The 13533-nt window shown below is 39.2% G+C and overlaps 1 protein-coding gene across 7 annotated transcripts in view; it reads left to right on the top strand.

The window, feature by feature from the left end:
* The window catches only part of ERCC6L2 (ERCC excision repair 6 like 2), a 113849-nt gene that overhangs the window by 55455 nt on the left and 44861 nt on the right, over positions 1 to 13533 (top strand). For 3 of the 7 annotated variants that reach the window (XM_075447043.1, XM_075447044.1, XM_075447041.1), the window contains 2 exons: positions 431 to 615; positions 2483 to 3686. The exons of 1 other annotated variant lie outside the window; for it this stretch is intronic. In XM_075447043.1, coding sequence (XP_075303158.1) covers positions 431 to 615; positions 2483 to 3458 — 1161 coding nt within the window. In that variant the 3' untranslated portion in view covers positions 3459 to 3686. Of the gene's footprint in view, positions 1 to 195; positions 396 to 430; positions 616 to 2482; positions 3687 to 13533 lie in introns of those variants that run through there. 3 more of the 7 variants (XM_075447042.1, XM_075447048.1, XM_075447049.1) reach the window with 3 other exon arrangements.

Raw genomic sequence — 13533 nt, 5'->3', positions numbered from 1 at the left:
ATCCATTAATCTTGATACATAATACCTTCCTGGATTAATTTATCTATTAAGACTGTAAGCTATTAACACAAGCATTTTTCTGCTTTATAGTAATATTTGGGGTTTGTAACTCAGATTTGGGTCCTGTGGCACAGGATTAAGTATTTGTATAACCCCTGTTTATGCATTGGAGAACTTAAGAGATCTTTCATTTAGCCTCAGAGTTAACCTGTTTGGCAAAACATCCCACCTTCTTAGAGAACCAAGACTTGCCTTCAGCATCCCTGGAAGTTTGTGACTGAGTAGGGAGTTTAAACTGCAGCTCTGAATCACATTATGAGCACTCAAACACTGGAGTGCTGGCTAAGAGTGACAGAACTGGGCATAACGGACCTCATCATTATGTCCCAGGCACAGCTGTTTTGATGATTTCCATGTCTCATTTTACTAGAAGAATGAAGAAAGCCCAGAAGAAACAGCAGAGAAGAATGTTGTTAAGGGAGAACAAGAGATGTTGGTGAACAATAAGCAACATCACCTTTCTGTTTTGCATCCTGTGACCCAGAAAAGCAAAAAAGTACACAGAATAGGTTCAACCACCTTCTTGGTTGGAAAGACACCCAAAGGAATCCGCAGGTGAGACTGCTTTGGTGAGGTGGAAGTAAAATTCTAAGCTTGAAATGGAATTCCCTCTGGGCAGCTGCTTTTGCCTTTGTTTCAGCCATACTCAGGGAATATTGATGATTTTCTGTGGCAAGAGCAGAACTAATGGGAAACTTCCACAAACACTATGCAAAAAGTACCATAATTGATTAATAAAATTAATTGAACCTACAAATCACTTAATGTGTTCATTCGATGTGTCATGTGTTACATAGCTGTGCAGATGTTATCACCGCCAGTATTCATGGTATGTGCACCATACAGTACTACAAATCAATATTTAAACTGTATGGAAGCAAGAAATTTTATAGTGTGAGCTTCTGGCTGCCAACTGGTTTTCCCCAGATCTCATCACTTTCATTAAAAGACTTTTTAAAGAAAAAAAAGTATTATTTTTTTAACATGGGGCTCAATATTTTTTTCTGCTTCTTTTAGTACGTTGTTTACCCCCTCATGTTTGGAAGGAGAATAATTTTTGTGTCTCTTTGTTTATCCCTGAACAGTTGCTATTGTGTATATAAATATTTAAATTCCATTGTTACATAGATAGAAGTTCAATAGTAATAGGCAGATGGTGTGTGGAAAGTGGAAAGCTGTAGCTAAGTAGGCAAACCTACACAACTGGGATTTGATATATATTTTTAATTCTGTCTTGAGACAAGTAAATTACTGTATGAGAGCTGCTGTCTAGGTGATGTTTCTAAGTGTTCAGAATCTGTGATATTAGCTAGCTGGCCTCAGCTATCCCAACTGTTATTGTTGAAGTGCCAGACTTGCTTACTATTACAGGTATTGAAAATTCAAATATTTTTTTAGAATTAGAGACAGGTAGAGGAGAACGCTTCGTGCTAAAAATATTCAGAATTGTATTCATAGTTTATAATAATTTGTTGAGGTAAAAATTTTCAAAGGCAATGAAGTAATTAAGGATGTTATTCCAAGATCCTAAAGCCATATCTAGCAAAAAGCTGAAGCACATTCAGTCTTAAATGTTAAGCAGGTCATATTTGTTAGCACTTTGCTCGCAGTGGTATTTTGTAGTCCATCTGGATCCGCTGTATAATGAATGAGGATGATTAGGTGCCTTGGTTTGGTGTGTTGTAAGGCTGAGTGGGAAGCTGTCTGAAGTCACCACACATGAAGGGTATAGCTGGAGCTAGCCAGTCAAGTGGTATTTGAGGCCAAACAGGGTTAAAACTTACTGCCTGCTGGAGTCCTCATACAGGAAAGGCAACATGTTTCATACCCGTTCTCTGTCAAGGGAGCATAAACCCATGTCTCCAGCTGTCCAGTTAGGTTACCTGATCCCAAACTATGGGTAACTTGGTTAGGATGATCACCTTAATTAGAGCTTGGTCTCTTAGCAGAAACAAATAGTCCATAGCTCACTAGGTAGGATAAAGGGGACAGGGACTGTCTCTTGTGAATGTGTTTATCCAGCTCTTGTTTAGCAAATCTTTTAACAGGAGTTTGAGCAACTGCTTCATGGTTTTTGTTTGGGAGGGGTGGAACCACACTCTACCATCTGTCCCTCTGCATCCTTCTGAACTGTGGTCCTTTGGCTTGGGATCTTACCTACACTGAAAGTCAGTAAATCTTTGGGTTGTAAACTGAGGAAATCACACTGGACCTTGGGATTCAGAAATCACTTCAGTTCTTCTAAGGTCATTGTTCTTTCTTGTCTTTGCTAATAACAACAAACAAAGCTCCTTATAAGGAAGTTACTTTTAGTGATTACTTTCTGGGATGTGTGAAGTATGTGAATTGAATGAATTGGTTGAAAGCTGCTTTTTCTTGTAGTTAAAGGTGTCGACACATTTTTCTTTCTTGATAATTACAGGACACAATTTGAGCAAATGGTTTCCCACTTTAATATGAGATCAGTAGAAGAACTGGCAGAATATATTGTAAAAGCTACATCAGAAACAAGACAGAAGATGCTGAAGGATTTCTATGTTTCCAGGCATCCAGAGGTGGAGCCTTTCTTCCCAGTTGAAATACCAGCACAAGCTTCACATGATTATGAGGAAAGAGAATTGGGTACAACACACTGCAGAAGAAGAAAATCAGTTGTTAATTCTGGAAGATCTAAGTCTACATCTTCATTGGTTAAAGGTCTGGTTCTGAGTAGAACTACAGAAACACAGAGCCAGCAGAGCTGTGAGGGAGAAGCAGAGCAACTTTGCAATGACTCCTACATGCAAGATACGTGTGTTGATGCAAAATATAAACAATCACCCACTGTTGCTGCTCAACATATCAAAAGGAGAAACAGTCAGACATTCAAGGATTTTATGACATCTGGCTCATTAAGCAGTAAATCACAAATAATTCAGGTGCTGTCTGTAAAAAGTTGTGAAGGACAGCAGGACTTCAAAGGAACACAGCTGCCAAGAAAAAGATCCTTCTCTCAGTCAGAAGATGGGGAGAGAAAAGTCCCAACTTGTAAGAAAAAAACTTTTGTGGACTTGCTTGGAGATACCTCTGTTCTCAATGACCTCTTCAGAAATGGTGGAAATGGCCCTACAGAATCACAAAGGAGATTCCCTTCAGGGCAGGTAGAAAAATCAAAGCAGAGACCAAAAGACTTCTGGGACATGCTGCACGAGCAGAATGAGGAGAGCCTCAGAAAGCTCACGAACATAGCAGTCATAGAGAAGCTGTGTGAAAAAGCACCTCATCCCCCAGTGACAGAAGACAGAGAAGTGTGTGAAAGTTCTCTTTGGAAAAAAAATGAAAATTTTTTATGGAAAAAATACAGTCCAGATGATTCAGATGAACCATCCACTGCTACATCATATAATGTAGTAAAATGAAAGTTTTCTACATGAGTTACACTATAGTTATCTTAGTTAAACATTAAAATATGCACAGCTTCAGCAGTGTGCAGCAAAAAGTGATACCTCCATGAAATTAAAGGCAGAGAGATGAATTCATATTTATATAGATTTACTTTTTACAGATGTGAATATATATGTAATTACATATGTAATATATAGTTCATAAGTGCATCTATAGTACATATGTACTATATATTATTGTGAGCTATGATACATTAATTTTAAAATAAACTTTTAAAAATGTTTTTAGTGCACTTTGCTTTCTTGCATCCTGATTTTATTTCTAGACTCAGTAGCAGTATTAAGTAATTTTTCCCCTTCCTTTTGGACACTCTCAGTCATTTCAGCAGAATCTAATGATATTGAAAGGATTTAACAATGATAGTCCACATATTTTCTGAGCTACTAGAGTCTCGAGGTCTTCGCGAGATAGGAATGATGTCTTTGTGTCTAATGACCTTTGATGGAATTTTTTTTTTTTCTTCCATGATTTTGCTCAGTCTCTCTGAAGCTGTGGAGCTTCTAATTATCTTCAGTATCCTATAGCAGTGAGTTTCTCAGCGTGGTTGATGTGAAGAGTCACCAAGCTTTGTTCACTCTTTCAGTGCGAGATCCACAGCACATTAAATGATGTTGTGTGTCAAATTTAATCTTTCACTACACTTTTATCTCCAATTTTTTATTTTTGTCATGTCTGTGAGGTGGTTTGGTCTGGACAATACTTCGGTGGTGTCTGCTTTTCTATGCAAGGAAAGAAAAATGGGATTAGTCTTTTAAAATAAAAAAAAAAAAATACACTGTTTCCTAGTGAGTTTCAGGAAGAATCAAATGCCATTCAGTAATTCAGACTTAGTTTTGTCTCCCTTTATTTCATACATTTGAGTATTTGATATGAAAAAACCAAACACAGTTAAAAAGTTTCTGTTTTAGTGAGCATTCTTAAAAAAAATTTAGTACATTGTTATATTGCATGTGCACTGAGAAAATACGCAATTGCGTGTGCAGATTACCAATTGATTTTTTTTCTTTAGTTATTTAAAATATGAATATGTTAGTATGAATAATGTAGGCATTTGTATGGCCACTTCTTTTTAGATTCAGATGTGCATAGGTAACTTTTAGGAAGTTAACTGTAATCTTCTGTTCAGTGAGTTCTGCTGATGACACTGGATATTACTGTTAAGCGTATTGCAGCTTAATTTGAGCTGCTGATGATAGTCAACTGGTTTGTCAGTTGTATTATGCTTACATAGTAGTAATTCTTGCTATGCTACGTCAGTTTGCTCCAATATGATAATTTAATCATTTCTGCAGCAGGAACGACCTATGAGTGTGTCTTGGGGACACTTCACCAAGGATGTTGCTTACCACATTTTAAGGACGCAAGTTAGATTAGACACAGCAGTTAGCTACCTGAGTGCATTTCAAGCATTATAGGAGGGACATATTTCACTAGATCAGGTTGCTCAAAGCCCTAACCAGCCTGACCCTATACACTTCCAGTGGTGGGACATCCACAACTTCTCTGGGAAATCTGTTCCGGTGTCTCATCAGCCATATCACATAAATATTTCTTTGCTCATGTCCAATCTAAATCTACACTCTCCTTGTCCTGTCACTACAGGCCCTACGTAAAAGTCTTTCTGATTCTTTCTTATAAGCCGCCTGTAAGTACTGAAAGGCCACAATGAGATCTTCCTGGAGCCTTCTTTGCTTCAGGGTGAACAACCCCAGCTTTCTCAGTCCAGCTCTCTGACTGTTTTTGTGGCCTTCCGCTGGCCATCAGGTCCATGTCCGTCTCACAGTGGGAACCCCAGGGCTAATGCAGTACTCCATGTGGGGTCTCATGAGAGTAGAGTAGAGTAGAGGGAGAGAATTGCTATCCAAAATTGCCACCTGGAGGATTCGGTAGTGCTAAGTCACACTAAATTATGAAGGGTTCAGTTAATCAACCAGTTTCTCAGGCCACTCCGTTGTCTCATCTGTGCAGATGACTAGCAACTGAAGAAATAAATGACCCAGGTACACTGGGTGTGCATACCATGCATCGCTTCACTGTCAAAAGCGTGGGGAGTCTGTATTCCTGAACATATCCCACTGTATATCTCTGTTACACTTTGAGCCCATTTTCAGGTAGGCAGCAGGAGGCATTTTTGGATATATTCCTGATGGCACTCTGTTCTCACGAGCAGGCGTTATCTTGTGGCATATGGTGGGCCTTAACGGAAGTATGGACACAGGAATGCCTGTTGGTTCTGCTGGGAGGGCTGTTGAAGAATCGGCTTATAGAGCAGTCTGTGCTTGCAGAAAGCGCTGAGGCCAGTCCCTGCCTTGTGCCACCTCTGCTACATACGCAGATTTCTGTTGGTAGCACTGGGTGTTGTGTGTTCCTCTGGCTTTGGCAGGACAGCTGCTGGGTGCTTGTTTTGGTTGCTGTGTTTCAGCCAAAGCAAATGTATTTGTATGTGACTTCCACATTTGACTTAATCATCAACACTGGAGTTGAAATGAGCCTGGTTATGGTCTCATAGCACTTCTCACAACATCAAATTTGTATACTATTACATGCTCGTAGCTTTCAGGGCAAAAAATTTTTACGTTGGGCTTTTTGAACATTTGTTTTGCCCAGCAGTTCACTAGTGCTATATAGGGTTGCAGACCCAAGCTTTCGGAATAAAGATGTGTAAAACTGGGATCAGACTGTAACTCCTCTCTCTGATGCATGTATCAAATGCATGCAGTATCAAATACACTGATAAATAATAATGTTGGTTTTTCACCCAGTTGTGAATAAACAGACTGCACCCTGTTCAACTACTTCTATAACAGAACATATGCATTCTTCCTCTTAAGATGGCAAGGAACGTGACCTCAGGGTTCCATTTAGTATTTGGATGCGTAACATAGATAAATCTATACATCTCTGAGACAATAATAAATAATTTCCAAGATGTACTTGGGGGGGGGGGGGGGGTGGAGCTGCTGGATGTCATTTTTATTGAACTACTTAACAGACTGACAGTATTTCAGAAAGGAAGGGTTCACCTTGTCAGTTGTTGAGAATATGCAATATAATATATATGGAGTAAAGAATTCCTACATACTGACAAGTTATCCTCTTACTCCTGAAATGCTGGCTGTAATAAAATTCCAAACCAAAAACTGTTCTTCACAGGTTGGAGAAGTGGTTATAAGATAAGCAATGTCGTATCTCATTTGCCAAATAGTCCGTCACATTTCTCAATGCTGTGGGATCATGTGAAGGAGTACTTTATCGTAACGCATAACCAAAAGAGGCCAGGGCTTCATGTTGCTCTGGAAACCTTAACGCTAATCTTTGATTTTTGTAAGCTTTGAAATTTCAGATGTAATGCTGTATTAGTATAGGGTTTTACATTGAGTATACTGTATAAATTCTTTTATGTGAAGGGTAAATGTTATGAAATTTTAAAAGCTTGGACACTGAAGCTGCACAGCAGCAGTCTGTGAACGGTGGTGGTTTTTGTGGTCTGGATGACTGCCCATTGGAAAATAAGCTTAAATTTGATCTGGAGCAGCTTCTACTTCAGGTCATGAGAAGCTATTGCAGGCTTTGCTGTGTCTCTGTGTTAACCATTATGCGCTTATTGTAAGTGGGAGCCATCTAAAAACTTAATTTGGAGATCTAACTTAACTACCTGGAACAAAGAACTCGGTATTTGACATACATGATGTAGAACTAAGAGGGTTGGTCTTTACAGGCAACAAATGTAACTAAGATAAATGCGTTCCCTAGCTGTTTCCCTCACCTTGAATCTATGCTGTTGCCATTGTATTGTACCCAGTGATATTTAAGATACAAACTGAAATTTAGGATAGTCAGTTGGAGCAGATTTAAAAAAAAAGAAGTCTCAGCTAAGAAAATAACAGAAGCCATAAAGCTGCTAGTTACCGGTATATTTGAATTATGTACAACTGAAGAAAGTCAACTTAAGAGAGAGAGTGTGTGGACCCTTCTTGGTGATGTTAATAAATAGGGCATAAATTAAGGCCTTTTACTGTTTGCATAATTACTCATTTTCTTTACAGCATTCTTTTGCTTAGAGAGGCAAACTGCTGCTTAGCTAAAGAAGAGAAGATTTGGCAGAACGAAGAATATGGCAATCAAATACGTAAAGAGGCTGCTGCATAGGGAAAGGGAATAGTCCCTTCATGCCCACAGTGGAGAAGAGTTAATGGCTTAAACCACGCCAAAGGTAATAGAAGTTGGATAATAGGGAAATTCTGTAAAGGTCAATGTTGTATAATAGGTGGCATAGTGCCAGTATTGGATGGCATCAAGAATGGGAAAGAGAAATATCCGTTAGAAGTTGCATAGGTAAAATTGACCTTACGTTAGGATAGAAGGAGAGTCTGGTAGCTTCTCTAATCTGAGGGCCAAAAGGGGCTAAATAACCTTGTTGATGTCAGTTCATATCAGGGTACTAGAGAGAGGGTTCACCTGAGCACCACTAGTTTGTCAGTCATGGTCTAAATCAGTAGACACTGGGGAGGGCAAAATCTGATTGAGTTAGGTAAGAGTTCTCATTTTACTTCTTTTAGAAGAACCTCAGTGCAGTGGAACTGTACAGTGACATGGTCGACCTGAGGGCTGATTCCCAAGTGTGAAACCATCATCATTTCCCTGAAGTACTCAGGAAATTATGTTTCACATCTGTAAGGTGATGATATGTGCTAGTCAAGACCTCCATAGAAGTGCATGTTTTATTCACATGTATGCCAAAGACCGATAATATATTTGTGGAAATGCATTTGTTATCTGCAATTAAAATGAGCTGCAAGAAGATGTCTTGAAGTAGGATTTATGTCACTCTGTAGTTTCCTGTGCAATTTTAACATATTTTACTAGGTAGTATTACCTAAGTCATAAATACTGCAATTTTGTGCCCTGGGGGTCTGTGTATAAAATATTTTTGTCATGAATAAGATGTGTATATGATTTAAAGAAAAGAATCTGAACAAATTTAAAAGGGAAGAATTTGACCTATATTTGAAGGCATATCCTTAAAATATTAAAACAAACATAATTTTTTTCTTCTCAGAAATCTGAGATTATTGTTTTGTTTGACTCTAAAAATGGAGGAGACGTTGGGGGGTGTTGTGTTTAGGATTATGGTAGGCTGGAGTTCGTACAGCTTCTGCTTGGAGCTTCCTGCACAGTGGCAGGGAGTTACAGGCCAGAGGAAAACAGCAACAGCCTCCTGGCCGAAGGAAATGGCTTCGTGACAGTAACCACCTGATCTCAGCATAAATCAGCCAGGAGGAGAAGGGTGTCTTTTTTGTCATCGCTTTCAGCTGGAAACAGCTCACTAGGTTTTTTATTGTTACTTCTTGCCGTTTCCTTGTTCTTTTACTCAGTGAGCTTCCTTCCTATGGGTCTGGCTCTGGGTCCCTGACCTAATAGGGGGTATGAATAGTGCCCGTTGCCTTTAATGGAAATTCTTTGACTGGGAAAAAAAGCAGGTTGCCAGTGAAACAGCAAGAAATCTGACCCTGCCTATGCTAACAAATGCAGCTCTGTCAGCAACCTGTTTACAAAACTGTCACCAGAGCTAGTTAAAAACACTGTGTGTGTCCTGGGTCTGATTTGCAGTATAGTTCAGATCTTAAGCATGTTTTGCAAACTGGAGCTGTGCTTATAACTGGATTTGGGAGTAGCCATGTGGTACACAGATTTCGTATTTGGTCTGGGAGAGGGAGAATGAATAATTTCAGATAATAAGAATGTTTGAGAAAGTCAGGATGTGCATACAAACATTTCATGAACACAGTAAGGCAGTTGGAAAGGTTGTATTTGCTTAGCTTTAGCAGGTCATGACTTTGAGCACTGAAAGGCAGACTGATGCTAGTGCCATGGCTTCAGCACAGTGTGTGAAAGCAGCATTAATAGGAGGGAAGTGAAATTGGTAACAGCATAGTCAGAGTATCACTGGATACTTCAAAGGTGAGAGTACAGTTTCTAGGTATGAAAAGGATGGTTTAAGTTCCTTGCTTAAGAATCTTAACAGCAGGAGGAGGAGAGGGTTCTGTTCTTCCAAGGAAGCATTTTACTGCCTTTGCTGCTAGGTATTTTTCTGTCGCTACAGTGCCCTGTGTATTTTCTTCACTGCATACCTTCCAGCTTATGCAACAAATGAGGTAATACTCTTATGAAAACTCTCTCTCCTTGCATTTGCACATTTCATGGTTCAGTACATCTCGAGTGGGCATCCTATAGAAAAAGAGTAATCATCATCTAAGTAGACTTGTTGCCAGAATCTACCTTCCTGATTAAGGCACCTGAAAAGTAGAGAAGTAGCTTAAAGCAGCTCAGGAAATTCAATTTCTGCAGTCTAAACTGGACGTCTAGATGTGCAGATGTAAGAGATAGGCGGTGATTCAGAGAATTGCAGAGGTACGCCTCTTTTCCTGTAGATCGTGAGTGGATCATAGGAGGATCCTTGTGATGCTAAAGAAGTCTGTATCTCATGTGTGATTCCACCAGCTAATTCTGAAAGAGAAGGAAAGTAGATCTAAGCAAGAGTTTGCCTGAGCTGAAAGGATGGAATTAAGCAGTCAGAACTTGACCTTGTGTCTGTGTCTACACGCAGTATGACTGAACTGACATATCACACATAACTTACACAAACTGGAGCATGAGCAGGCCTGCTGTGCTAAAAGCATTGTTTTATGAAAATACACAAACACAGCATAATTACATTAGAATTTCCACTGGTCTATTATAGTGAGTTCCAGTGGCTGAACATTGGTAGTATATTCGATATCAACATTAGCAATCCCTAACACTGCACCCATGAAAGACAATGGCAAAGTGGGGATAGCTCAGATACCAAACAAATACCAGCTCAACTCAGAATGAATCTATGCTTTACTTCAACAGAAGTGTTTATACGAAAAGGATTTTCTTCCCCTATGGTGTAATATTAAGTTGTTTCCATCAAATGAACGCTCATGTAAACATGATCTCCTGTATCACCCTGAAAATCATTCTGTGCCGATTACTTTAAAAACAAATACCAGATGTCTGTTTATATTGTTTGAGGTAAATGCTCACAACTGTCAGCAGCACTGGCCTCTCCGTGGTTCAGACTGCAGTGGAAGTTCCAGCACAGTTTATAATTCAATGGCAAAGAAAACTAGTTCATATTGTGGTCTAATCAGAAACATAATTTAAGTTAACCTCTGAGAAAGCTATTTTCTTAAAACTTCTTTTGTGCTTTGGTCTTACCACCTCCACAGTAGATTCAGTTGTGATCTTGGCTTGGTCTTTCTGCATACAGGTTTTGTGCTAGCATAGCTAGAGTAATTCAGGCTCCTCTTGCCTCTCTCTCTGCCCCTCAATGTTTTGTAGTTGCAGTTATATATTTTGCTGGATTACAATACACTACTTCCGATGTAAGAGTCTTATGCTTGGAGGGAATATCAAGGAATATGTTCTCTTTAATCAGATGTTAAGGTTCTGTTCTGCTTCTGACATCAGTGTATGCAGTATTTAACAAAACCAGAATCTAAGTTACATTGTAATGGGCATTATTACTTTACAGTACTACATGCCCTAATTGTTAGAGGTAGATAATATATTACACTATATGTAAAATTGTACTTATATTGTGTATATATACATACGGTATAAATTACAATTATATTGTAGATTATCTGTACAATATCATCTACTTCTAACACACATGGAAAATAATTATGATTGTATGAAATGCATATTTTAGGCCAGTGGCAAAACAAATAATAGGTATTTTCATCTACATACTGTTGTTTGAACCTTGGGAACATAGAATGATTTTGTGGTTCTACAAACTGTTGTGATGGGGTAACTCACCATCTGATGGCACTTTGTTTCGAATTTAGAAACCTTAGGCTGCTAAGAAAACACTGAAAAATCATGACTTGCATCCATAGCAAATACCTGAATTCAGTGGCATTCATCTCTCTTTGTAAGCTGCACACATGAAGAAGGAAGAAAAAACTCATAGGAAAATGCACTTGGCCTAGACTCTGGTATTTCTCTTGAAACGTTTTTGGATATGAAGGGATTCTCTTCATAAATTCTGTTTCATTGAAAGAGACATAAGCAGCAGGAAGGCTCTTCAAGGGAAAAGTTGGATTTGCTGTTGCTTATCTAATGCAAAGGTTACAATCCTCAGTAACAGTGAGGAAAGCTTTTTAGAGTTGTTTTTTTAATCTCTTCCTTTACCCTTTGGTTGAGGCACTCTACGTATTAACATTTGTGAACACCAGTAAAAGGAGGAATATCCTAGCTAGTGACTGAAAAAGCCAAAGATGCAGAACCTGTTTGCACCTGGAGACCCTGATGTCCAGAATATCAAACTGTTCTGCCACCCTTACCCCAAGAAAGGTAAAGGTTTAGGCCTTTTTGCAATGCTGCAGTGATTTCTCTGCATGGTTAGGTATTTAGACCGTGGTAGTAGGTTCAGTGTGGTTACAGTTTTGCACCTCATATATGAAGTCTTAGCCTCTACCATGAGAAGAGACAGCTGTCTCCTGGTAGTCTTAAGGATGACGTGTCTGAAAAAAAAAAATCATGGTAAGAAAATAATTTTAGCAAGTTTAAAAAAATCAAGCAAGACACTTTTATTTTACTTTCCTCACCATAGAAATCCCAAGAGTCTTCTTCATAGAAGACTTTGTGTTGAAGACTTGGAGCAAGCAATAAAGCCCTCTGTAATTGAGTTACTATAGTTTAAGCATGTCACCAGTTTATCTTTTGTTGTTTCATTCCTTCAGAGCAGAGAAGTGGGTGTTCAGAACCTCTGGGAAGCTGCAATGAGTCTGTTCCTCCCAGTTGCAGAGAACTTCCATTTTTAGCCTTGCAGGATTACAGGGTAACAGACATGAAGTCTGTGATATGTGTCTGGCTTTACCTTTTGTTTTTCTACAGGCAGGGAACCAGAAATTAGCTAGAAAAGATTATAGCTACCCAGTAGTTTGCTTTGGATGAGTTGAGATGGTAGCCGTTGTGCAGCTGTGGCCTCTTCACAGCTGCAGGGACTGTAGCTGATCTGGAGGTACATCCTGGGATTTCTTCATTCTTGGCCTGGGACAAGTGCTGGGACAGTCATAGGGAAAAATTGCAAATCTGAAAGGGAAAGTAATCAAGGGCTCCTTGCAGAAACACGGTGTCCTCTGGAGAGAAGAGGGCTGATATCCTCGGGAAAAAGTTAGTATCAATGAGCATACAGTTAAAGACTATACCATAATGCATTTACGTCAGTTCACACAACCATTTTTAATGCTGGCGTTTTCTAACTTTTGAGTGTTTTTATAATTTCAATATTTCTAATAGAGTTTTGACAATGTGCTTTTTGAAAACTTTAATGTAAAATCAAAAAGAAAAGGAGTTCTGTTACTCAGAAGTGATTGATTCCCATCTGGATCATTATCAACTTTTAGAATCACAGTTTCTGTTACTTGACCAGCTGGAGTAGCTAGTAGTAGGAAGTAGTAGGTTACAGTCTCTTCTGTGGACCAGCCAGTTAGGGGAAGAAAGGATGTTGTTGCTAGCAGATGTCACAGAAACTGGTTGAAAACAAAAGAGTGTTAGCATTTGGAAATTCTTGTTTTATTCTACAGTCTGGGGAGAGTGTGTATTTAACACAATGGATTTTTATGCCCTGGTTATTCTGCTCTCCTGTTGCATCTGTCTCTTGGAGTCTGCTCTGCTTTTCCATTTCTTTCTTGTTATCACAAGCTCTTTGGCTAGTTTCCAAGCTAACGAACTTCATCAAGGGTACAGCATGGGCACCATCATTGGGTATTGATGGTACAGCAGGCAGAATTTCTCAGCTCTCAGTTCTGGTCCCACAGCAGCTCCTGGGGGCCAGGACTAGAAATTGCATGAAAAGTCCCAAATTGTCCTATAGATCCTTTTGTAACTGGTCTGCAGGAAGGATGCACACACACTCTAGTGATGGATATAGAGGTGTGTGAGGTCAGGGTCATCTTCTGTTTCAGTGGAGTATTCAGAAAATAATGGTGC

Source organism: Opisthocomus hoazin, chromosome Z, assembly GCF_030867145.1.
Source record: "Opisthocomus hoazin isolate bOpiHoa1 chromosome Z, bOpiHoa1.hap1, whole genome shotgun sequence".
Classification (NCBI taxonomy): domain Eukaryota; kingdom Metazoa; phylum Chordata; class Aves; order Opisthocomiformes; family Opisthocomidae; genus Opisthocomus; species Opisthocomus hoazin.
The sequence above is the reverse complement of the archived record's forward strand: the minus strand, read 5'-3'. Positions and strand labels throughout refer to the sequence as shown.